The sequence below is a fragment of the Macaca mulatta genome, chromosome 1 (genome assembly GCF_049350105.2).
Source record: "Macaca mulatta isolate MMU2019108-1 chromosome 1, T2T-MMU8v2.0, whole genome shotgun sequence".
Taxonomy (NCBI): Eukaryota; Metazoa; Chordata; class Mammalia; order Primates; family Cercopithecidae; genus Macaca; species Macaca mulatta.
In genome coordinates this window covers 228,753,391-228,778,508 of record NC_133406.1, presented here as the reverse complement: position 1 = coordinate 228,778,508, position 25,118 = coordinate 228,753,391, and the positions used below count along the sequence as shown (strand labels likewise).

The 25,118-nt window shown below is 53.8% G+C and overlaps 1 protein-coding gene across 9 annotated transcripts in view; it reads left to right on the top strand.

Annotated features, from left to right (window-relative positions):
• PLOD1 (procollagen-lysine,2-oxoglutarate 5-dioxygenase 1) overlaps positions 1-25,118 on the top strand; it is a 158,144-nt gene that overhangs the window by 14,770 nt on the left and 118,256 nt on the right. For 2 of the 9 annotated variants that reach the window (XM_015112610.3, XM_077973855.1), the window contains exons 3-18: positions 374-507; positions 955-1,118; positions 2,867-2,979; positions 4,570-4,633; positions 6,989-7,086; positions 7,667-7,768; positions 8,341-8,472; positions 10,799-10,920; positions 13,423-13,527; positions 14,242-14,367; positions 14,721-14,862; positions 15,815-15,928; positions 16,586-16,651; positions 17,482-17,586; positions 21,437-21,583; positions 23,997-24,122. In XM_015112610.3, coding sequence (XP_014968096.2) covers positions 374-507; positions 955-1,118; positions 2,867-2,979; positions 4,570-4,633; positions 6,989-7,086; positions 7,667-7,768; positions 8,341-8,472; positions 10,799-10,920; positions 13,423-13,527; positions 14,242-14,367; positions 14,721-14,862; positions 15,815-15,928; positions 16,586-16,651; positions 17,482-17,586; positions 21,437-21,583; positions 23,997-24,122 — 1,860 coding nt within the window. Of the gene's footprint in view, positions 1-373; positions 508-954; positions 1,119-2,866; positions 2,980-4,569; positions 4,634-6,988; positions 7,087-7,666; positions 7,789-8,291; positions 8,473-10,798; positions 10,921-13,422; positions 13,528-14,241; positions 14,368-14,720; positions 14,863-15,814; positions 15,929-16,585; positions 16,652-17,481; positions 18,053-19,014; positions 19,200-19,555; positions 19,717-21,436; positions 21,584-23,996; positions 24,377-25,118 lie in introns of those variants that run through there. The other 7 variants (XR_013407659.1, XR_013407656.1, XR_013407658.1 and 4 more) reach the window with 7 other exon arrangements.

The following is a 25,118-nucleotide window of genomic DNA, read 5'->3' as shown; positions in this document are numbered from 1 at the left end:
GAAGCAAAAAAAATATTTCTTTCTTTTTTTCTTTTTTTGAGACAGAGTCTTGCTCTGTCTCCCAGGCTGAAGTGCAATGGTGCGGTTTCTGCTCACTGGAACCCTCACCTCCCGGGTTCAAGCAATTCTCCTGCCTCAGCCTCCCAAGTAGCTGGAATTAGAGGCATGTGCCACCACACCTGGCTAATTTTTGTGTTTTTAGTAGAGACAGGGTTTCGCCATGTTGGCCAGTCTAGTCTTTAATTCCTGACTTCAGTTGATCCACACGTCTCGGCCTCCCAAACTGCTGGGATTACCGGCATGAGCCACCCCGCCCGGCCCTGTGAAAATATTTCTTTACCAAAAGTCAATGTTAAGGGGTGTTTCACTCCAGGCGCTCGGCCTAGGGGAGGACTGGAATGTGGAGAAGGGGACGTCGGCAGGTGGAGGGCAGAAGGTCCGGCTGCTGAAGAAAGCTCTGGAGAAGCACGCAGACAAGGAGGATCTGGTCATTCTCTTCACAGACAGGTAGGTGGGTCAGGGCTTCCTGGCCCGAGCCCCTCAGAGGAAGATAGAATATTCTAAAATGAGCCCCTCCCAGAACATCGGGGAAGAAGGGGGACCACTCTAGCTACGATTGCCTAGTTTTAGGGTGTCCATTCCCGGTCTTAGTGAAGCCCATTCCCAAGCTTGGTGAAAAGATAAAGAGGAGGTGGCCCATGAGTGTGATGGGCCCACTTTAAGTAAGAGAAGAATGACATGCTATGGGGACCGTCTCTCTGCCCAGGGTTGGGGTGGGAACATGGCAGGCAGGGCTGCAGACAGAGACAGGTCCGTTTCCCAGATGGTGGCCCAGGCTGGCGTGGGCAGAGGGCCATTTGTGGAGCACTTGATCCCTGGTCCCTCCTGTCTGTGCCCTCACTGGGCCCCTGCTCACCCCTGCCCTGCTCCGTCTTCTTGCTGCTCTGGCCACAGCTACGACGTGCTGTTCGCATCGGGGCCCCGGGAGCTCCTGAAGAAGTTCCGGCAGGCCAGGAGCCAGGTGGTCTTCTCTGCTGAGGAGCTCATCTACCCAGACCGCAGGCTGGAGGCCAAGTATCCGGTGGTCTCCGATGGCAAGAGGTTCCTGGGCTCTGGAGGTGAGAGGCCTGGGTACAGGGTGCTTGGCCCAGCAGAGGGGTCGATCCCCTGCCTTTGTGAGGACCCCCCTTGTTTGACGTGCAATGTGGGTGTCTCACAGGTCTCCAGTGCAGAATGTCCTGAATAGAGCTCCTGAATTTTCAACCCCAAATGTGTTCTCCTGCAGTTCTCCTCATCTCATTCAACAGACACGCAGCCCCACGGACAGACCCAGGAGTCACTCCTGACTCCTCCCTTGCCCTCCTCCAATGCCAGTCTACTGTCCAATGCCAGTCACCTGTCTGCTACTTTTTAAATTTTGAGATGGCATCTCAATCTGTTGCCCAGGCTGGAGTGCAGTGGTGCAATCTCGGCTCACTGCAACCTCCGCCTCTTGGGCTCAAGCAATCCTCCTGCCTCAGCCATCCAAGTAGCTGGGATTACAGGCATGCACCACTATGCCCAGCTAATTTTTGTATATTTAGTAGAGATGGGGTTTTGCCATGTTGGCCAGGTGGGTCTTGAACTCCTGGCCTTAAGTGATCTACCTGCCTCGGCCTCCCAAAGTGCTGGGATTACAGGCGTGAGTCACCACACCTGGCCACCTGCCTCCTACTTCTTAAAGATCTCTGGAATCTGCTCTCTCCGGCCCACAGTTCACTGCCGCTATTCTCACTGGGCTCCTGGCTCTCGGTAGGAGCCTCCTTACTGCTCTGCCAATCCCTACCTTCATGCCCTTCCAGGCCATTCTCCATCCAGCAGCCAGAGGGGTCTTTAAACGATGCAAATCCAAGGCCAGGCGTGGTGGCTCACACCTGTAATCTCAGCGATTTGGGAGGCCGAGGTGGGCGGATCACGAGGTCAGGAGATCGAGACCATCCTGGCTAACATGATGAAAACCTGTCTCTACTAAAAATACAAAAAATTAGCCAGGCGTGGTGGCAGGTGCCTGTAGTCCCAGCTACTCAGGAGGCTGAGGCAGGAGAATGGCGTGAACCCGGGAGGCGGAGCTTACAGTGAGCCAAGATTGTGCCACTGTACTCCAGCCTGGGCAACAGAGCGAGATTCCGTCTTATAAATAGATAGATAAATAAATAAGATGTAAATTCACACACATCACTTAATGACTTTCCACTGCATGGAGAATAAAATCCACAGGCCTCTTTTCAACCTCAGATGGGGATCTGCCATCTGCCCTGAACAGACACTTTTTTCCACTGGTCCAGAGTAAGCACAGTCCAGATGGCCTTGCCCTGGCGCAGGCCCAGGAGTAGGGGTGTCCCATTACTCTTGTGGTTGCCTGTCACCAGTCTGTACTGTAGCTAGGAGCCCATGTGGGCTTTCCCACCATGCCAGGTCTCAGCCCCCAAGGCGCTGTGTGAGCTTGGCCCAGCCTTGCCCTTCTCTGGGCCAAGTTTCCCAGATAACTGTAAGAAGGGGCACGAGGCCTGTATCCTCCCAGCCCTGCTCTCCGGGGGCTCCTCGCCCAATCCGTTTCTTCACCACCTATGTGGTGCCCAGCACCGAACAGTACAGGTTAGTGGGCACCATTATCCTTGGGGTCAGTAGGAACTCACAAGTGGCATTCACTGGCAGGCCCATTTCCAACATGCAGCCCCACCTCCTGTCAATTCAGGACTTCTGAGAGGTGGCAGGGTTTGTGAGCATATGAGTGGAGGTGGATGAGAGGGAAGGGTGGGAGGAGGCCCCTGGGTTACAGGCTGGAAGCTAAGGGTCTGTCTTGGTGTCCCCACGCACCAACCTTCAGGCTTCATCGGTTATGCCCCCAACCTCAGCAAACTGGTGGCCGAGTGGGAGGGCCAGGACAGCGACAGCGACCAGCTGTTTTACACCAAGATCTTCTTGGACCCAGAGAAGAGGGTAAGAGGCAGGGGGTGGGCCAAAGGAGAGGGGTCTGGGGATCCACTGGCCAGGCTGCATGGGAACAGCTCCTCTCAGGCCTGAACCTCCGGGTTGGTGTCTTAGAGGCAGCATTGTTCAGTGGTTCAGAATAAGGACTTCAGGGCCAAGGTGCCTGGGTTCTAATCCCAGCTCACTGTTTACTAGTTGTGTGACATCGGGCAGCTTCTCTGTGCCTTGTTTTTTCCGTTATAAAATGCAATAATGGGCCAGAGGCGGTGGCTCACACCTGTAATCCCAGCACTTTTGGAGGCCGAGGTGGGTGGATCACCTGAGGTCAGGAGTTTGAGACCAGCCTGGCTAACATAATGAAACCCTGTCTCTACTAAAAATACAAAAATTAGCCGGGTGTGGTGGCGGGTGCCTGTAATCCCAGCTACTCAGGAGGCTGAGGCAGGAGAACTGCTTGAACCTGGGAGGTGGAGGTTGCAGTGAGCCGAGATCATGCCATTGCACTCCAGCCTGGGCAACAAGAGCAAGACTCTGTCTCAAAAAAAATTAATTAATTAATTAAATAAATAAAAAAATTAAAATTAAAATAATGCAATAATGATAGTACTTTCTCACAGAGATGTTGTCAGGATTAAATTGATTAATATATGTAGAATATTTTATTTATTTATTTGAGATAGGGTCTCACTGTCACCCAGGCTGATGTGCAGTGGCAGAAACATAGCTCACTGCAGCCTCAGCCTCCCGGACTCAAGCGATCCTCCCACCTCAGCCTCCTGAGTAGCTGGGACTATAGGCATGCGCCCCCTTAAAATTTTTTTATAGAGATGAAATTTCGCTGTGTTACCCAGGCTGGTCTCAAACTCCTAGGTTCAAGTGATCCTTCTGCCTCAGCCTCCCAAAGTGCTGGAATGACAGGTGTGAGTCACCGCACCCGACCCACGTGTAGAATATTTGGAGTAGTGGCCAGGCGCAGTGGCTCATGCCTGTCGTCCCAGCACTTTGGGAGGCCGAGGCGGGTGGATCACCTGAGGACAGGAGTTCGAGACCAGCCTGCCCAACATTGCAAAACCCCATCTCTACTAAAAATACAACAACAACAAAAATTAGGCATGGTGGTGCACACCTGTAGTCCCAGCTACTCGGGAGGCTGAGGCAGGAGAATTGCTCGAACCCGGGAGGCAGAGGTTGCAGTGAGCCAAGGTCATGCCACTGCATTCCAGCCTGGGTGACAAGAGGGAAACTCTGTCTCAAAAAACAGAATATTTGGAGTAGCTATGTGCTTGGCAGGCGCTGGTTACTCTTACGGCCGTCGTTGTTGTAGGTGAGCCGGCTGCATTCTTAGATTCCTTCCAGTTCAGAGTCCCTGGTTTTCTGTGAATGGAGCCACTAGACTGTAGACCCCAGGAGCTTGGCTGCTGGCCTTCTCTGGGCACCCAACTGCCCTGATGTGATATGGCAGAGTAGGTGTGGGGAGAAAGGGCCGAGGCTGGGGGACAGATTCCCCCCACTGGGTGAGACTATGAGGGGAATTCCCCCCACTGGGTGAGACCCCCCAGGGCCTGTCCCTGCTGCAGCCTGGTACCCTCTTTCGTGCAGGAACAGATCAATATCACCCTGGACCACCGCTGCCGTATCTTCCAGAACCTGGATGGAGCTTTGGGTGAGCAGCCCCCATGGGGAGGGGTGGATCCTGAGAGGGGTGATAGGAAGGATTCCTGGCAGAGCCTGCGCCCAAGGAAGAGAACTGGGCTGCTTCTTTCTGGCCATTGTGCTGGGAGGTCACTGGGTTCATCCCTAGGTCCCCAGGGACCACTTGGATGTCCCGGCGCAGAGCCGTGTCTCTCTTGGGGGCCTGGGACAGGTGAGCATTCAGTCTGGGAGGAGTTGGGGGATGTGCACAGCAGGTGCTGGACCCCCTGCCCTGCATACGAGGTCCTTGCAGGTGGGCGCTCCTTCCCTGCTTTCCCGGCCCTCCCACCTTCCAGGTGAAGCAGTCCTAGGCTGGGGGCAGGAACCCAGCTGGTGGCATAGGCAGCTTGGGAAGCAAAAGGCTACTTGACCCTTGATGCCACAAACATCCCTGGGTCTGGCCTCATGTCTGTGGCTGGTGATGACATTGCTTTGCCATAGGTCTTCCTGAGTGATCTCAAGCAAGTCACACCTCCTCCCCACAGGGGACTCAGTTTTCTTATCTTTCCAAAAGGGAAGTGAACCAGATCCACTCATTGCTGACTTTGTGGCTAAATGGCCCTTTTGAGAATCTGATGAAAGCTACGGCTCTGCTCCCAGAAAGATGCAGAAACAGTGTGCCCTTTGCCTGTGGTTTCTGGGGGTTAAGAAGCACTAAGTTCAGATCCAGGCCAGTCAGGAGCTATCTGTTTTCCTTTTTTTTTTTTGTCTTAAGATGGAGTCTTGCGCTGTCGTCCAGGCTGGAATGCAGTGGCGAATTCTCAGCTCACTGCAACCTCTGCCTCCCAGCCTCCCAGGTTCAAGCAATTCTCCTGCCTTAGCCTCCCAAGTAGCTGGGATTACAGGCGCACGCCACCATGCCCGACTAATTTTTGTATTTTTTTAGTAGAGATGGGGTTTCACCATGTTGGCCAGGCTGGTCTCGAACTCCTGACCTCAGGTGATCTGCCTGCCTCGGCTTCCCAAAGTGCTGAGATTACAGGCGTGAGCCATCATGCCCAGCCCTGTTTTAATTTTTAAAATAGAGACAGGGTGTCACTATGTTGCGCAGGCTTGTCTCAAACTCCTGGGCTCAAGTGATCCTCCCACTTCGCCTCCCAAAGTACTGGGATTACAGGTGTGAGCCAGCGTGCCCAGCTGAAATACCCATTTTCCTATGTGTAGACTAATAGGGTCAAACATGGGTATTGGGGGCTGGGCACAGTGGCTCATGCCTGTAATCCCAGCACTTTGGGAGGCCAAGGCGGGTGGATCACCAGAGATCAGGAGTTCGAGACCAGCGTGACCAACATGGCGAAACCCTGTTTCTCCTAAAAATACAAAAATTTGCTGGGCATGGTGGCATGTGCCTGTAATCCCAGCTACTCGGGAGGCTGAGGCAGGAAAATCACTTGAACCTGGGAGGTGGAGGTTGCAGTGAGCCAAGATCATGCCACTACACTCCAGACTGGGCAATAGAATGAGACTCTGTCTCAAAAAAAAAAAAAAAAAAAAAAAAAAAAAAAAAAGGGCCGGGTGTGGTGGCTCACGCATGTAATCCCAGCACTTTGGGAGGCTGAGGCGGGCGGATCACAAGGTCGGGAGATCAAGACCATCCTGGCTAACATAGTGAAACTCCGTCTCTACTAAAAATGCAAAAATTAGCTGGGCATGGTGGCGGGTGCCTGTAAGCTGTAATCCCAGCTACTCGGGAGGCTGAGGCAGGAGAGTCACTTGAACTTGGGAGGTGGAGGTTGCAGTGAGCCGAGATTGTGCCACTGCGCACTCCAGCCTGGGTGACAGAGCGAGACTCTGTCTCAAAACACACACACACACACACACACACACACACACACACACAACATGGGTATTGGGGCCCTGCTAAAGGGGCTTCCTCCACTGGGACAAGATCTGTCCTGATCATGCCCAGGCCTCCCCTTTGTGTGGCTCTGGCATTTTCTCAGTGCTGCTCTGCCTACTCAGAGAAGGCGCCTCCCAGACCCTTTCTCTTGGGGCTTCTCTGAGGTGCCTGGAGCTGGGATGTTCCACGTCTTTGTTCTTCTCCCAGTCCCTGCTTCTGGCTGTAAGTAACCACAACAAGTACAGGGGTTGCCATGGATTCTGTGCTCATCATGGGCCAGGCTTGGTGCCCCACGCTTGCCCAACACAAATCCTCCCCCTCACCCTATGAAGAAGGGATTATTCCTGAAACTGAGGCATAGAGAGAAGTGACTTGCCCAAGGACATAATCTACCCACTGCAGAGCTGGGATTTGAGCCCACTGGTTGGACCCTGAGCCTGACTTCTGGGTCTGATGCTGGGTGGGGCTGTGCTTTCTGACCCCCAGATGAGGTCGTGCTCAAGTTTGAAATGGGCCATGTGAGAGCGAGGAACCTGGCCTATGACACCCTCCCAGTCCTGATCCATGGCAACGGGCCAACCAAGGTAGGGGGGGCCCCAGCCCCTGGGGAGTGTGCGAGGGGGGCCAGAGCCCCAATTTCTTTCTCATCGTGACCCCACAGTATCCCCCTGGGGCCAGGAACACCTACCTGGGGGCCTGCTATGAACTCACTATTTCTGTCCTCACATCTGAGCTCAGCGTGGTGCCTTCTCTTCCTGCTGTGTTGGTCAGTGGTACTCCATCTATTCTTGCTGGGCACAGGACACATAGGAGGCTGCTGTCCCCATCCAGGCCTAGGCTGGGCTACCAGAGCCATCTGTACTCTGTCACCCCAGGGCAGAGTCATTTACTCACTCAGTAAACCTTTATTTCACATTTGCACTAGACCCAGGAATCTGCATTTTACAAGCTCTCAGGAGAAGCACTGGAGTGCCAAGCCCTCCCCCGCCCTCTCTCAGAGTGGCTTGGTGATCTCCTGGGGATGGAGCATTATCTCCAAGACCCCCTTAGGGAGTGAGAGAAGGCTGGATTCTGCTGACCCACCAGGGGCCCAGGGAGATGTGAGTCAGGGCTGTGGCGGGTAGGGCTGACCGGCTTCTCTGTGACCCCACGTTTCCCCAACAGCTGCAGCTGAACTACCTGGGCAACTACATCCCGCGCTTCTGGACGTTCGAGACGGGCTGCACCGTGTGTGACGAAGGCCTGCGCAGCCTCAAGGGCATTGGGGTGAGGCTGCGCCCAGACCTGTGCCTGAGGGACACGGGGGGCTCAGTCCCCTGAGATGGCGAGATGGGTGATTCTGGAATAGACTCCATTGTCTTTGGTGGAAAGTGAAGAGGTCATCTCCCTGCCTAGGGTTCTATCTCGATTGCCACCCAAGTGCCTTCTCCTGGAAGCCCTCTCAGACTGCATGTCTCTAGCTTCCTCCGAAATGTCCAGGTTCTGGTTTCTTCTGCCTGGTCCTTCAGGCTCTCCTGCAGCCCCCTCCCCATCCCATGAACCTCATCCTCATTTATGACTCAACTTGAACACCACGCCAGCCACTGTCTCCTGATAGCAGGCCCTCAACCGGGTCCTTGCTCCAGGCCTGGGCTTCTGCTGCTCCCTCCCCAGGGCACCTTCCTGCTGCTTCCCTGCCCTCCTGCACCCCCTGCCTGGAGGTCCCCAGCCTGGGCACCTTTCTTGGGAAGTCTACCTGCTTCTGATTCTGGCTCTGGCTTCCTTGGGCCACCCTGGGGTGGAGTGGCAGCGCTGCGGCCGGACACTGCTGGACTCTCATGCCGCCCTCCCTGGTGCAGGATGAAGCTCTGCCCACGGTCCTGGTCGGCATGTTCATCGAACAGCCCACGCCATTCGTGTCCCTGTTCTTCCAGCGGCTCCTGCAGCTCCACTACCCCCGGAAACACATGCGACTTTTCATCCACAACCACGTGAGTAGCAGGCACTCTGAGGGGTCGTCATGTGGCTTAGGTCCAGGGCCCAGCTTCACAACATAGCCTGAGACCCCTGAGGGTCTCACTGAATCTTGCTTATCTGGGCCAAATGACAGTCACCAGTGGACTGTGTCCCCAAATCACTGAGTTGACTTTGGAGTCAGTCTGGGTGAGTTTGAATCCCAGTGCCACTATTTTTATTGGCTGTGTGACCTTGGGCACATTACTCAACCTCTCTGTGCTTTAGTTTCTCATCTATAAAATAGGGATAATAGTCGGGCGTGGTGGCTCACGCCTGTAATCCCAGCACTTTGGGAGGCCAAGGTGAGTGCATCACCTGAGGTCGGGAGTTCGAGACTAGCCTGACCAACATGGTGAAACCCTGCCTCTACTAAAAATACAAAATTAAGCCGATTGTGGTGGCACAGGCCTGTAATCCCAGCTACTCAGGAGGCTGAGGCAGGAGAATCGCTTGAACCTGGGAGGTGGAGGTTGTAGTGAGCCAAGATCACGCCATTGCACTCCAGCCTGGGCAACAAGAGCAAAACTCAGTCTCAAAATAAATAAATAAATAAATAAATAAAAAGTAAATAAATAAAATAGGGACAATAATTGTCCAATCACACAGAATTGCTGCGAGGGCTAAGCAAATTGACATGTGAAGTCCGTAAAAGGTGCCTGGTGCACAGGACACATATAGGTGCTTCTAACCGTTGTCATCTTCAGTTCCATCCCTGGCCCTGTTAATCCTTCCTAATTGTACCTGGTGGCAGTCAAATTGGTTTTCTTTGTTTTTTTTTTTTTGAGACAGAGTCTCGCTGTGTCACCCAGGCTGGAGTGCAGTGGTACGATCCCAGCACTTTGGGAGGCCGAGGCGGGCGGATCATGAGGTCAGAGAGGTTGAGTAATGTGCCCAAGGTCACACAATGGTACGATCTTGGCAACCTCTGCCTCTTGGGTTCAAGCGATTCTCCTGCCTCAGCTTCCCAAGTGACTGGGACTACAGGCACGCGCCATCACAACTGGCTAATTTTTTTTTTTTTTTTTTTTTGAGACAGAGCCTTGCTCTGTCTCCCAGGCTAGAGTACAATGGCATGATCTCAATTCACTGCAACCTCTGCCTCCTGGGTTCAAGCCATTCTCCTGCCTCAGCCTCCCGAGTAGCTGGGATTACAGGCACCCGCCACCACGCCTGGCTAATTTTTTGTATTTTAGTAGAGATGGGGTTTCACCATGTTGGGCAGGATGGTCTTGATCTCCTGACCTCATGATCCACCCGCCTCAGCCTCCCAAAGTGCTGGGATTACAGGCGTGAGCCACCGCGCCCAGCCGGACTGTTGTTTTTCCTTTTTTTTTTTGAAATGGAGTCTCGCTGTGTGGCCCAGGCTAGAGTGCAGTGGTGCGATCTTGGCTCACTGCAACCTCTGCCTCCCGGGTTCAAGCAGTTCTCTGCCTCAGCCTCCTGAGTAGCTGGGATTACAAGTGCCCACCACCATGCCTGGCTAAATTTTTGTATTTTTAGTAGAGATGGGGTTTCACTATCTTGGCCAGGCTAGTGAACTCCTGACCTTGTGATCCACCGGTCTCAGCCTCCCAAAGTGCTGGGATTACAGGCATGAGCCACTGCACCCGACATGGACTGTTGTTTTTCTTTTTCTTTTTTTTTTTTTTTTTTTTTGAGACAGAGTCTCACTCTGTCGCCCAGGCTGGAGTGCAGTGGCCGGATCTCAGCTCACTGCAAGCTCCGCCTCCTGGGTTCACGCCATTCTCCTGCCTCAGCCTCCCGAGTAGCTGGGACTACAGGCGCCCGCCACCTCGCCCAGCTAGTTTTTTGTAGTTTTTAGTAGAGACGGGGTTTCACCGGGTTAGCCAGGATGGTCTTGATCTCCTGACCTCGTGATCCGCCCATCTTGGCCTCCCAAAGTGCTGGGATTACAGGCTTGAGCCACCGCGCCCGGCAGACTGTTATTTTTCAAAGCAAAGTCGAGGATCACCTGACACATTTGGTAACAAAGTGGATTCCTGGGCCACACCTAGTAATCAGCAATGTCCCTGGATGTGGGATCCTAAGAGTGGTGGCGGGGCTCTATCCTGATGACAGAGGCCCTTAGAAGGCCTGGCCTAGTCAGGGGAGAATGGGCAAAGGATGGCCAGGGAAGGGCGTTCCTGGCACAGGGCTGGCATGGGCAAAGGAAAGTAGATGGCCGGGGTGCCAGAGATGAAGGGGCACAGCATGGCAGTGACAGCAGGTGCTGCAGTCCCTGGGTGGAAGCTGTGTCCTCCTCCTCACCCCCCCCAACCCCTTCCCCATCCTCACCCCCAGGAGCAGCACCACAAGGCTCAGGTGGAAGAGTTCCTGGCAGAGCATGGCAGCGAGTACCAGTCTGTGAAGCTAGTGGGCCCCGAGGTGCGGATGGCGAATGCGGACGCCAGGAACATGGGCGCGTGAGTTGTGGGCCACAGTACTCTCCACTGACAGTGGTGGGTGGGGGAGCTGTGGCTGTGGTAAGGAGCAGCAGGCTGAGTGACAGGAGTTCAGAAGGCTGTGTGTGCTCTAGCAAGTTCTGCCCCTCTCTGGGCCTTGGAGTTTCCATCTGTCAAATGGGAAAATAGCCTCTGTCCTGCCAACCCTTGGGGCTCCTGAGCAGGGCTGAGCCATGTTATTTGGGTTCAGGAAGCAAATCAGAGAAAGAGGAAGGACTGGGGGCAGAAGTAGACAAAGGCTGACAATTAGGGAGGCAACCTCGAATGTTTTGCTTTATTATAAAAAAAAAAAAAAAAGGCTGGTGGCAGTGGCTCATGCCTGTAATCCCTACACTTTGAGACGCCAAAGCTGAAGGATCGCTTGAGGCCAGGAGTTCGAGAACAGCTTGGGCAACATAGCGAGACCCTATCTCTTCAAAAATAAAAAAAAATAGCCAGGTGTGGTGGCTTGGACCTGGGGTCCCAGCTACTCAAGAGGCTGAGGCGGGAGGACCTCTTGATCCCAGGAAGTCGAGGTTGCAGTGAGCTATGGTTGCACCACAATGCTGCAGCCTGGGAAACAGAGCGAGACCTTGTCTCATAAAGCAAAACAAAAACAAAGAAAGAAGCAATTTGTGTTGATTGTAGAAGAGTCAGACCGTCCAGATCAAAGGTTGGCAAGCTTCCTGCTAAGGACTAGATCATAAATCTTTGCAAATTGGCTCTGCCGGCTCTGTTACAACCACTCAGCTCTGCCCTAGTAGCACAGAAGCAGCCACAAATAATACGTAAGTGAATGAGTGAGGCTGCGTTCCAGCAAAATTTCATTTATGGACAGTGAAATTTGACTTTCATGTCTTTTTTTTTTTTTTCTGAGACTTGGTGCCACTCTTGTTATCCAGGCTGGAGTGCAGTGACAGGATCATAGTTTACTGTAGCTTCAAACCCCTGGGTTCAAGCGATCCTCCTACCTCAGCCCCCCAAGAAACTGGGACTACAGGCATGTGCCATCACATCCAGTTAATTTTTAAATTTTTATTTATTTATTTAGAGACAGAGTCTCACTCTGTCACTCAGGCTAAAGTGCAGTGGCGTGATCTCCGCTCACTGCAACCTCCCCGTCCCGGGTTCAAGCGATTCTCCTGCCTCAGCCTCCCGAGTAGATGGGATTACAGGTGCATGCCACCACACCTGGCTACTTTTTGTATTTTTAGTAGAGACAGGGTTTCACCATGTTGTCCAGGCCTATCTCGAGCTCCTGACCTTAAGTGATCCACTCGCCTCAGCCTCCCTAAAGTGCTGGAATTACAGGTGTGAGCCACTGTGCCTAGCTAATTTATTTTTATTTTTTGTAGAGACAGGATCTTGCTATGTTGCCCAGGCTGGTCTCAAACTCCTGGCTTGAAGTTATCCTCCTGCCTCAGCCTCCCAGAGTGCTGGGATTACAGGCATGAGCCACTGCACCTGGTGATGACCTTTACATAATTTTTACATCATCTTCTTTTGATTTTTTTTTTCTTGAAACCACTTAAAAACATAAAACCAGCCAAGTGCAGTGGGTGACGTCTGTAATCCCAGCACTTTGGGAGGCCGAGGATTGCTTGAACTGGGGAAGTTGAGGCTGCACTGAGCTGTGATTGTGCCACTGCATTCCAGCTTGGGTGACACAGTGAGACCCCCATCTCTAAAAAAGGAAAAAAGGCCGGTGCAATGGCTCATGCCTGTAATCCCAGCACTCTGGGAGGCCAAGGCGGGCAGATCACCTGAGGTCAGAAGTTCGAGACCAGCCTGGCCAACATGGTAAAACCCTGTCTCTACTAAAAATACAAAAATTAGCTGGGCATGGTGGTGCACACCTCTAATCCCAGCTACTTGGGAGGTGGAGGCAGGAGAATCGCTTGAACCCGGGAGGTGGAGGTTCCAGTGAGCTGAGATTGCACCATTACATTCCAACCCGGGCAACAGAGTGAGACTCGTTCTCAAAAAAATAAAATAAAATAAGATAAAATAAAAATAAAAAAATAAAAAAAGGAAAAACATAAAGCTGTTCTTAGCCCATGAGCTGTATAAAACCAGGGAGGGCCAGAGTTTGACTCACAGACCCTCGTTTGCTGAGTCCTGCACCAGATAAACAAAAGTAACATAGATTTTTAAGGCTTTTGGTACAAGTTACTGAATTGCATTTCAGAAAGGCAGCCCCAGCTTACTCCCCACCCTGGGCCATGTAGGCACCTGTGGGCTGTGTTCTTCCCAGTACCGGGGTTTTCAGGGCACTTGATACCAGTTGCCAAGCTCTGGGCCTTGGGTGAGAGCCCCGAAGTCCAGGGGTTTGGGACTCAGAGTCGGGAGGAACCTTTGAGGCTGCCGGTGTGACCTCTCTAAAGCCCCTTGGCTGGTATGTGGTGAAGCCAGACTCTGATCACAGATGTGAGCAGCCACCAGTGCACCAGGATCAGGTGCACTGACCCTGCATCCTCCTTGCAGAGACCTGTGCCGGCAAGACCGCAGCTGCACCTACTACTTCAGCGTGGATGCTGACGTGGCCCTGACCGAGCCCAACAGTCTTCGGCTGCTGATCCAACAGAACAAGTGAGGCTGCTCCGTCTGCGCCCAGCACTGCTCTGGATTGGCCTGGTCCCTGGAGCCCTCCTTGCCTTCCTCCTCCTCCTCCTCTTCCTACTCTTTTTCCTCCTTCTGCTCCTCTTTCTCCTCCTCCTCTTCCTCCGTGTCTTCTTCCTCCTCTTCCTTCTTTTTCCTCTTCCTCCTTCTCCTCTTCCTCTTCTTTTTCCTCCTGCTTCTCTTTCTCCTCCTCCTCTTCCTTCTTTTCCTCTTCCTCCTCCTCCTCCTTGTCTTCCTCGTCCTCTTTCTCCTCCTCTTCCTCCTCCTCCTCCTCTTCCTCCTCTTTTTCCTCCTCCTGCTCCTCTTTCTCCTCCTCATCTTCCTCCTTGTCTTCCTCCTCCTCTTCCTCCTTTTCCCTCTTCCTCCTCCTCCTCATCTTCCTCGTCCTCTTTCTCCTCCTCCTCCTCCTCCTTGGCCTCACCCATTACCCGGAGCTGTGGATCCCCAGCCTGATACCCCAGGTTGTGATAGAGAAGGTGTCCTGCCCTGTCTGCTCCTGGCTGCCCCATGGAAGGGAGCAGGTACCAGAAACCCCCGACACCCCAGCCAAGGCACTGTCTGTCCCAGTGAGGTGCTTGGGGACCCCTGTGTGCAGGTTGAGGGGCACCCTCCTCCCCCTTCCCTCCTCCCCCCATCCTTGGTTAGTGCTGCCTCCCACTCCCACTGAGGTGCTCCCTTCCTCAGGAACGTCATCGCCCCGCTGATGACCCGGCATGGGAGGCTGTGGTCGAACTTCTGGGGGGCTCTCAGTGCAGATGGCTACTATGCCCGTTCCGAGGACTACGTGGACATTGTGCAGGGGCGGCGCATGTGAGTACCTGCAGGGTGGGGGTGGGTGAGGGACACCTTCATCTGGCTTCTGCCTGGGTTTGTGGGGATCCCTCCCCAATATTCCTGTCTTTGTTACCCTCAGATTCCTGTAGAATCTGAAGCAAGGAAGACTGCAGTTAGACACATAGAAGGACTTCCTGACAAATAGGCCCATGTGTCCAGGGTGGGGGAATCAAATCACCACAGTTGTGCCCTCCCAGCCTGTGCCTTCCCCTTCTCACGGCCCAGACTCCCCAGACCCCAGGCTGTGACTCCCAACCACCAGCCTGTGACTCCCTCCATTTTCCCCACCACCAGTCTCTGACCCCACCCTCTTTCTCTCTCTCCCGCAGTGGTGTCTGGAATGTGCCCTATATTTCAAACATCTACTTGATCAAAGGCAGTGCCCTACGGGGTGAGCTGCAGTCCCCAGATCTCTTCCACCACAGCAAGCTGGACCCTGACATGGCCTTCTGTGCCAATGTCCGGCAGCAGGTCAGCCAGCAGTGGGCGGCACAGGACGCCCTGTGGATGGGGCAGGCGGGAAGGTGGGCCTCCAGCTCTTACCCTCATGGCGGGCTGCCTTGTCATCATAGGCCTGGGAGCTCCTAGCAGGGAGATTCTAGCAGGGCATCTTGGAAGCCACTAGCGCCTGGTGGAGGAATGGAGGCCGTCTGGCACAATGGTCCTCAGGGGTCTGCAGGGACCTTTTAGCAGACCTGGTTTTTACACCATCTATTTTATTTACTTTTTCTTTTTTTTTTTTTTGAGACGGAGTCTTGCTCTGTCTCCCAGGCTGGAGTGCAGCAGCGCAATCTCCACTCACCTGAGTTACTGGGGCTACAGGCGCCCGCCACCATGCCTGGCTAATTTTTTGTATTTTTAGTAGAGATGGGGTTTCGCCATGTTGGCCAGGATGGTCTCGATCTCCTGACCTCGTGATCCACCCGCCTCAGCCTCCCAAAGTGCTGGGATGACAGGTGTGAGCCACCGCGCCCGGCTTATTTACATTTTTGACATAGCCCAAAGAAAACGAAACTTTCCACCTAAAAGTACTCCAAGTGATGTGCCCGAGAGACACCTCGCCCTGTCTCTGTGCCCCGCTCCATATATTTTTGTGACTTTTTTTTTTTTAACCTGTAGCAAGATGAAGTTTTCCCCTGTGACCAACATTTCAGGATCAGAGCATGCTCCTTTTCTTTTGCGCATTTTTTCTTTCATTCTGTGTTCAGTCCTCTGGGAAGACTTCCCTGATTGCATTCTCAGTGTCAGGCCTGGGCTGGGCCCTGGGGACACAGGGGTGACTGCACCTGGTCTGTGATCTTGTGAACTTCAGTCCGGTGGGCAGAGGAGGCTGCACTGTTGCCCATCTGGGAGTGTGCAGGGCAGGCGTGGGGGCAGGGGAGGGGTGGGGGAGCGCCTCTTCCACTGGGCTTGCTTTCCCCAGGATGTGTTCATGTTCCTGACCAACCGGCACACCCTTGGCCACCTGCTCTCCCTGGACAGCTACCGCACCGCCCACCTGCACAACGACCTCTGGGAGGTGTTCAGTAACCCCGAGGTGAGGCTGGGCTGGGCACCTGGGGGTTGGGAGCAGAAGGGGCCCAGTGATCCTGCAGTCTGAGGGACTTCCCGCTCAGAGCCTTACAACAGCCAGGACCCCTGTGGGCCACCTGCCACCCTCCCTTCACCCCAGGAGGCCGTAGGGCAGGATTTGGGTAGGGAGAGGAGGGTGTCCAGAGAGCCAACACCATCTGTTGGTGGAGGGACCAGGACTCAGAGGCCTGGGTTTGTGGCCTAGCTCTGCCATCAACTGGGACTTAGTTGAGCCTCTCATCTTTGGGGACCTCAGTTATCTTAGCTCCAGAATGGGTATACTGTCCCAGCCTGTCTTGCCCGTGAGGGTATTGTGATAATCAGAAGGGCAGACAGTTGTGACTGTTTCTAGACGTTGGGAGCTCGCAGCTGATGGGTGTAAGCACATGCCTGCACACAGATATGTACACACGGGCACACACATGTACATACATGTGCAAACACCACCTCCTGTGGGCATACCTGTGCACCCAGACAACACACACACACCCAGTGGGTGCAGGTGAACGCCTGCCTCCACCAGGCATGTGTACCTTCACTCCCACTTTGAGGGGTCTGCTTGGAGCATCCCATGCAGTTGAGCCAATGGTGAGGACCCTAGCCTGCTTCCCACTCCCCACAGGACTGGAAGGAGAAGTACATCCACCAGAACTACACCAAGGCCCTGGCGGGGAAGCTGGTGGAGACGGTAAGGGCCATGGACACCCTCTTGGACCGGCCTCGCCTGCTGCAGGGGGCAGGGCACAGAAGGGAAACCGCTTGCCCCAGGGAGTGGGGGACAGGAGGATGGGAGTGGGGAGCGGCGGGATGGGAGTGGGGGATGGCAGTATGGGAGTGGGGGAGTGGCGGGATGGGAGTGGGGGGCGGTGGGATGGGAGTGGGGGAGTGGCGGGATGGGAGTGGGGGGCGGTGGTATGGGAGTGGGGGATGGCAGTATGGGAGTGGGGGAGTGGCGGGATGGGAGTGGGGGGCGGTTGTATGGGAGTGGTGGATGGCAGTATGGGAGTGGGGGAGTGGCGGGATGGGAGTGGGGGGCGGTGGGATGGGAGTGAGGGGTGGCGGGATGGCCCCTCCACCTGTTGGCACTTCCCTGCTGGAGGCTGTGGGGGTCTGCAGGGCCTCTCTCCCTGGCCTAGGCAGGAAGGAGGAAAACATCCTGGATGTGATGGCCACTGTGGCCCATCGTGCCTGGACCAGTGCGGGGAGTGGCCACTTCTCTCCACTCACTAATGTCTGCTTCCCCCGAGCCTGGGGCCTCTGCCCCCTCCCTCCCTCCATACCCGTGTTTCTCTCCTGGCCTTGGCGCTGGTGACTCTGTGACCTCGGCTGGGAAAGTGTGTCTCTGGGCTCTGCCTCCTTCTCCCTTTAGGGACCCACTCAGTCTCTCCAGGATTGACAAGCCCCTGCTTCCTGGGGACACTCGGAGGGCTCCCTGGCTTGGGTGTGGGGCCCTGAAGAGGGAGGAGGATTCTGTGGTGCCACTGTGGACCCCTTTGACTGAGTCCCTGCCCTCCCCAGCCCTGCCCGGATGTCTACTGGTTCCCCATCTTCACGGAGGCAGCCTGTGATGAACTGGTGGAGGAGATGGAACACTTTGGCCAGTGGTCTCTGGGTGACAACAAGGTGGGGACCCTGATGCCTGGGCTGGGGCCGCAGGGAGGCCGCCTCTCCATCAGTGCCACTCACTGTCCGGGGTCTTCTCCTGGCAAGCTGGCCTAGCCACCCTCTCTGGGACTCTTGACATAGGGGTGCTGGCATGGGTGTCTGCAGGCGGTTAGCAGTAGAGGGGCTGAGAAACCCGAGATGGAGTTTGGTTCCCAAGCTGCTATTGCCACTGTGTGGCTTTGAGTTGCCTTGACCGTAAGCTACTAGGTTTTCAGTTCCTGGTTTGCTATTGGAATGGCTTAGCTTGGTTCCCTAGACTTCCCCCAGGAGGAACTGGGGAGGAAAGGGCCAAAGTGGGATGAGGGGCATTAGGAAGGGCTCTCGGGTCCAAGTTCATCAGACAGCAGGAGCAGGTGGCCTGGTGAGAGCGGGAGGCCCTGTGTTCTCTCCGTGAGACTCCCAATACCTGTTCCTGTTCTGGAAAGTTCAGGCACCATTTTTTTCTTTTTCTTTTTTTATATATATATATATTTTAAATAATAGAGACGGGGTCTGGCTATGTCACCCAGGCTGGTTGTGAACCAGGCACAATTTCATTTTATTTATTTACTTACTTAATTTAGACACCTGTCACTCTGTCGCCCAGGCTGGAGTGCTGTTGCGCAATCTTTGCTCATGCAACTTCCACCTCCTGGGTTCAAGAGATTCTCATGCCTCAGCTTGCTGAGTAGCTCAGATTATAGACGTGTGCCACCATGCCCAGCTAATCTTGGTATTATTTATTTGTTTAGTTGTATGTGTTTGTGTGTGTAAATTTTTTTTTTTTTTTGAGACAGTGCCTTACTGTATCACCTAGGCTGGAGGGCAGTGGCGTGATGTCAGCTCACTGCAACCTTCCTTTCCCAAGTTCAAGCACTTTTCTTGCCTCAGCCTCCCCAGTAGCTGGGACTACAGGCATGTGCCACCATCCCTGGCTAATTTTTGTATTCTTAGTAGAGATTGGGTTTCACCATGTTGGCCAGGCTGGTCTCGAACTCCTGGCCTCAAGTAATCTGCCCGCCTCAGCCTCCCAAAGTTCTGGGATTACAGGCATGAGCCACCATGTCTGCCCTAAGGTACCTTTTTTTTTTTTTTTAATGATCCCAGAACATTTATTTCCATAGGATTTTGATAAAAGAGCACAATCTTGAATAAAAATACACCACTGTACTTAAAGGCAACATTACTTAGTAAACAAACTGCCGTCACCCCTTTCACAGAAGAGAAACTTCAGAAAGGAATTTTTCATCTCCTGACAGTTTTACAACATTCGTATCTCCCATGTACTTCAAGCCCCAACCCACCTCTCATTTTCCTTTTTCTTTTTTTTGAGATGGAGTCTTGCTCTGTCACCCAGGCTGGAGTGCAGTGGTACCATCTTGGCTCACTGCAACCTCCGCCTCCCAGGTTCAAGCGATTCTTTTGCCTCAGCCTCCCAAGTAGCTGGGATTACAGGCACCTGCCACCATGCCCAGCTAATTTTTGTATTTTTAGTGCAGATGGGTTTCACCATGTTGGTCAGGCTGGTCTCGAACTCCTGAGCTCATGTCATGATCCACCCGCCTCAGCCTCCCAAAGAGGTGGGATTACAGGTGTGAGCCATCGCACCCGGCTCCCCACTTCCCATTTTCTAAGTTCTTTTTTTGTGTGTGTGAGGTGGAGCCTCACTCTGTCGCCTAGGCTGGAGTGCAGTGGTGTGATCTCAGCTCACTGCAACCACTGCCTCCTGAGTTCTGAGTTCAGGCGATTCTCCTGCTTCAGCTTCCCAAGTAGCTGGGATTACAGGTGCTGGCCACCATGCATAATTTTTTTTTTTTTTTTTTTTGAGACGGAGTTTTGCTTATTATCCAGGTGGGGTGCGATGGCACAATCTCAGCTCACTGCAACCTCCGCCTCCTGGGTTCAAGTGATTCTCCTGCCTCAGCCTCCTGACTAACTGGGTTTATAGGTATCCACCGCTACACCTGGCTAATTTTTGTATTTTTAGTAGAGACGGGTTTCACCACGTTGGTGAGGCTTGTCTCAAACTCCTGACCTCAGGTGCTCCACCCACTTCAACCTCCCAAAGTGCTGGGATTACAGGCGTGAGCCACCATGCCTAGCCTCATTTTCTAAGTTGTTTAACAGAAATGTGTGTTCCCCAGTTTAAGGCACCATTTTTAAAGGCATATGAGACCCTGGACCTGTGTGCCAACCTCTGACGTGGCAACTGGACTAACCTGAAATTCTGGTTACCTTCCTAAACCACATGCTTTGGTTGCTGAGCTGATCTCCAGAAGCCAGGAACTGGACTAGCCCATGCATTCTGGGGACTGGCTGATGCTTGTGCTCCAGTGACAGGGCCAGACATCGGACTCCAGCTGACTCTGGCCCTGGAACAAGTTTTCAGTGCTCTGTAACAAATGACCATGGCTCAGAATAACACCCATGTGTTATCTCCTGGTTTCTGTGGGTCAGGAATCTGGGCCCAGTTTAGCTGGGTCATTGAGGTGTCACCTGGGGTTGGAGTCTCATCTGAGGCCCAGGGTTCCATTCCAAACTCACTTGGTTGTCGCAGAATTCATTCCCCTGCAGCTGTAGAACTTAACTTGCTTTTTCAAGGCCAGCAAGAGACAGAGTCTCTCTTCAAGATCCTCCTTTAGCCAGGTGCAGTGGTTCATGCCTGTAATCCCAGCACTTTGGGAGACTGAGGCAGGAGGATCGCTTGAGCCCAGGGGTTCAAGACCAGCCTGGGCAACATAGAGAGACCTCATCCCTACAAAGAATAAAATTAGTGGCCGGGCACGTGGCTCACACCTGTAATCCCAGCACTTTGGGAGGCTGAAGTGGGCAGATCACCTGAGGTCAGGAGTTCGAGACCAGCCTGGCCAACATGATGAAACCCCATCTCTACTAAAAAAAAAAAAAAAAAAAAAAAAAGGCTGGGTGTGGTGGCTCACGCCTATAATCCCAGCACTTTGGGAGGCCGAGGCGGGTGGATCACAAGGTCAAGAGATCGAGACCATCCTGGCGAACACGGTGAAACCCTATCTCTACTAAAAATACAAAAAATTAGCCGGGTGTGGTGGTGGGCACCTGTAGTCCCAGCTACTCGGGAGGCTGAGGCAGGAGAATGGCATGAACCCAGGAGGAGGAGCTTTCAGTGAGCCAAGATCACGCCACTGTGCCCCAGCCTGGATGACAGAGCCAGACTCTGTCTCAAAAAAAAAAAAAAAAAAAATTAGCGGGCATGGTGGTGCATGCCTGTAATCCCAGCTACTTGGGAGGCTGAGGCAGGAGAATCGCTTGAACTCAGGCGGTGGAGGTTGCAGTGAGCTGAGATGGCACCATTGCACTCCAGCCTGGGCAACAGAGTGAGACTCTGTCACACACACACACAAATAAAAATAATAAAAATAAAATTAGTTGGGCATGGTGGTGTGTGCCTGTAGTCCCAGCTACACGGGAGGGTGAGGTGGGAGGATCACTTAGGCCTGGAAGGTTGAGGCTGCAGTGAGCTGAAGTTGCGCTATTGCACTCTGACCTGTGCGACAGAGGGATACCCTGTCTCAAAAAAAAAAAAGTCTTCCTGCATCTGCGGGAAGGCCCCCCTGACCTACTCTCGTTTGATTAACTCAAATCAATCTCCCATTTGATTAACTCAAAGTCAACTGATTAGGGGCCTTAATTGTATCTGCAAAGCCCATTCAGTTTTCTCATATAATATAACATGGTCCCGTCACATTCCTGGGTATAGGGGAAGGGAGTAGACAGAGCCTGGGCACCAGGGTGTGGGAGCCTGGGGGCCATCCTAGAATTCTGCCTAAACACTTGCCTTGGTCACCTCCAGGACAGCCGCATCCAGGGTGGCTACGAGAACGTGCCGACTATTGACATCCACATGAACCAGATCGGCTTTGAGCGGGAGTGGCACAAATTCCTGCTGGAGTACATTGCGCCCATGACGGAGAAGCTCTACCCCGGCTACTACACCAGGGTGGGCAAGCCTGGGGCATAGCCAGGATGCGGGGACGGTTGGGTGGGGTGTCAGTGGAGTGGCTGGGACTGGTGGGGGTAGAGTGGGAGGTGGAGAAACTGGAAGAGGCTGAGGTGGTGTGGGGGTATGGGGAGCGTGGGAGGGGCAAGGGTGGGGCATGAGGTGGAGGGACTGAGGGGTGGGGATGGGATTGGGAAGAGCAAGGGTGGGGTGGGAAGTGGTGGAGAAGCTGGGAGGGGTGGGGAGGAGTAGGGGGCCTGGGAGGGACAGGGGTATGTGGGTGTGGAAAGCCTAGAAGGGCAAGGGGGGCAGGGGTGAGGGAGTGGAGAGACCGGAAGGGGCAGGAGTTGGTGGGGAGGTGGAGGCCAGTGTGGGGCAGGGGAATGGGGTGGGAGGGGTAGGGTGGAGTGGGGGGCATGGGTGGAAGGGCCCAGGGTGGGTGGAGGCTGGAGAGTCTGGCAAGGGGAGGGGCTGGGGAAGGGGTTGGGTTGGAGTAGGGGTGGAGGAGCATCCCAGCTTATGGGAGAGGCCTGGATATTTGGTCCCCAGGCAGGAGTGAGGTCTCACCGCACACACCCGCTCCATCTAGTAGTGTGTGGGAAGACAGGGTGCTGGGGTGGGTATCTAGGGCCGGCCAAGCTCCGCCTCCCGGGTTTATGCCATTCTCCTGCCTCAGCCTCCCGAGTAGCTGGGACTACAGGCGCCCGCCACCTCGCCCGGCTAGTTTTTTGTATTTTTTAGCAGAGACGGGGTTTCACTGTGTTAGCCAGGATGGTGTCGATCTCCTGACCTCCTGATCTGCCCGTCTCGGCCTCCCAAAGTGCTGGGATTACAGGCTTGAGCCACCGCGCCCGGCCTTTTTTTTTTTTTTTTTTTGAGATGGAGTCTTAGCCTCATGAGTAGGTGGGATTACAGGCGTGCGCTACCATGCCCAGCTAATTTTTGTAGTTTTTGTAGAGACAGGGTTTCACCTTGTTGGCCAGGCTGGTCTCGAACTCCTGACCTCAAGTAATCCGCCTACCTCTGCCTCTGAAAGTGCTGGGATTACAGGCATGAGCCACCATGCCCGACCGACCTCAGCCCTTTTTTTTTTTTTTTTTTTTTGAGATGGAGTCTGGCTCTGTCGCCCAGGCTGGAGTGCAGTGGCGGGATCTCAGCTCACTGCAAGCTCCGCCTCCCGGGTTTACGCCATTCTCTTGCCTCAGCCTCCCAAGCAGCTGGGACTACAGGCGCCCGCCACCGCGCCCGGCTAGTTTTTTGCATTTTTTTAGTAGAGACGGGGTTTGACCGTGTTAGCCAGGATGGTCTCGATCTCCTGACCTAGTGATCCGCCTGTCTCGGCCTCCCAAAGTGCTGGGATTACAGGCTTGAGCCACCGCGCCCGGCCTCTCAGCCCTTTTGAATCTTTCTTCCTTGTCATTAACCCTGCCTCAGTGGCTCCTGTACCAGCCCACCAAAAAAGCACCCCCGCCCACCTTAGCCGGCCAGCGTGCCCACTCCCTCCCTAGCCGCAAGCCTGTGCCCCACGCTTGGGCCCTGCTTCATCCGAAGCAGCCTTCTTTGGATGTGAGGAAGAAGTGAGGAAAATAGTGAGGAAAACCCTGAACTCCCGTTACTGACAGCAGTCGTTCATCCCTTGAATGCTTACTGTGATTCCCCGTTACCTGGCTGGCCTTGGTTAATTCTCACAGTTCTTTCCAGTGCTGTCACTCATGTGTCTGTCCACTGCCGCCTTGGCTTTCTCCAGTCCTCACTCAGTTCCTTCCTCGGTCCCTGGTTTCTCCAGGTGCCTGGGTCCTGCCTCAGGGAATCCAGCCTGGATAGTTGCCAGAAAGGGTAGTGAGGATTGGATGCCCCCCTTTGTTTTTGTCTTTTCATTCCTTCCTTTCTTTTTTCTTTTTTTTTTTTTTGAGACGTTGTTTCGCACTTGTCACCCAGGCTGGATTGCAGTGGCGCAATCTTGGCTCACTACAATCTCCGCCTCCCAGGTTCAAGCGATTCTCCTACCTCAGCCTCCCAAGTAGCTGGTATTACAGACGCCCACCACCATGCCTGGCTAATTTTTTGTATTTTTAGTAGAGATGGGACAGGTGTGAGCCACCATGTCCGGCCTCCTTCCCTTTCGTTTCTTGTCTTCCCTTTTCCTCCCTCCCTCCCTCCTTTCCTTTCTTCCTTCCTTCCCTTCCCTTCTCTTCTTTCCCTCCCTCTCTCCCCTCTGTCCATACATTTTTGTTGAGAACCTTTTCTGTGCCAGGCAGTTGCAGGCACTGGAGCATACAGCCCCATGCAGACCTGGCCGCTGTACGCTGACCTGCAGCAGGCCAGACCAGGCCTCGTGTGTGCACCCTTCTCTCCTGGCCTTTGTGGCCTCCTTGACTAACACGGCCTCTCTTGTCCCACTGCGTTGGTACAGGCCCAGTTTGACCTGGCCTTTGTCGTCCGCTACAAGCCTGATGAGCAGCCCTCACTGATGCCGCACCACGATGCCTCCACTTTCACCATCAACATCGCCCTGAACCGAGTCGGGGTAGATTACGAGGTGAGTAGGAGCCAGCTGGGGTCAAGGGGCCAGCAGTGGGGATATTGAGGGCCGGCTGGGGAGAGCCTTCAGGGTGGTCGAGGCAGAGGGGCCCTGGGGAACCAGTGCTGGGGAACCAGTGCCAGGTAACCAGAAAAAAAAGGGTACGGGTCTGTGGGAGGGCTTCCTGGAAGGGGTCACAATCTAGTAGGAGGAGGGGCCAGGCTCTTAAGCTACTATTTTAAGAGAATTTTGGGCTGGGCATGGTGGCTCATGCCTGTAATCCCAGCACTTTGGGACGTCAAGGCAGGCAGATCACTTGGGGCCAGGAGTTTGAGACCAACCTGGCCAACATGGCGAAACCCCATCTCTACTAAAAATACAAAAAATAGCTGCGCGTGGTAGCACACGCCTGTAATCTTAGCTACCCAGAAGGCTAGAAGGCTGAGGCATGAAAATCTCTTGAACCCAAGAGGTGGAGGTTGCAGTGAGCCAAGATTGTGCCACTGCACTCCAGCCTGGGCAACAGAGCGAGACTCTGTCTCCAAAAAAATAAAAAGAGGTTTTTTGAACTTAGTCCTGGGCTGGATGCTATGAAGAATGCCCATAAAAACAGCTATAATCTTTTTTTTTTTTTTTTTTTTGAGACAGGGTCTTACTCTGTCACCCAGGCTGGAGTGCAGTGGCATGATCACAGTTCCCTGCAGCCTCAACCTCCTGTACCCAAGCAGTCCTCCCACCTCAGCCTCCCAAGTAGTTGGGACCACAGGCCTGTGCCACCATACCCAGCTAATTTTTTTTCTTGTTTGTAGAGATGGGGTTTCACTATGTTGCCCAGGCTGGAGCTATAATTTTTTGAGAGCTTAAAACAAACATATCAGGTATCCCTAATCCAAGGATTCTCAACCAGGAGCAATTGTGGCCTCCAAGGGACATTGGCAGTGGCTGGAGACATATTTGGTTTTTACAACTGTGAGGGGCTACTGGCATCTAGTGGGTAGAAGTCAGAGATGCCCG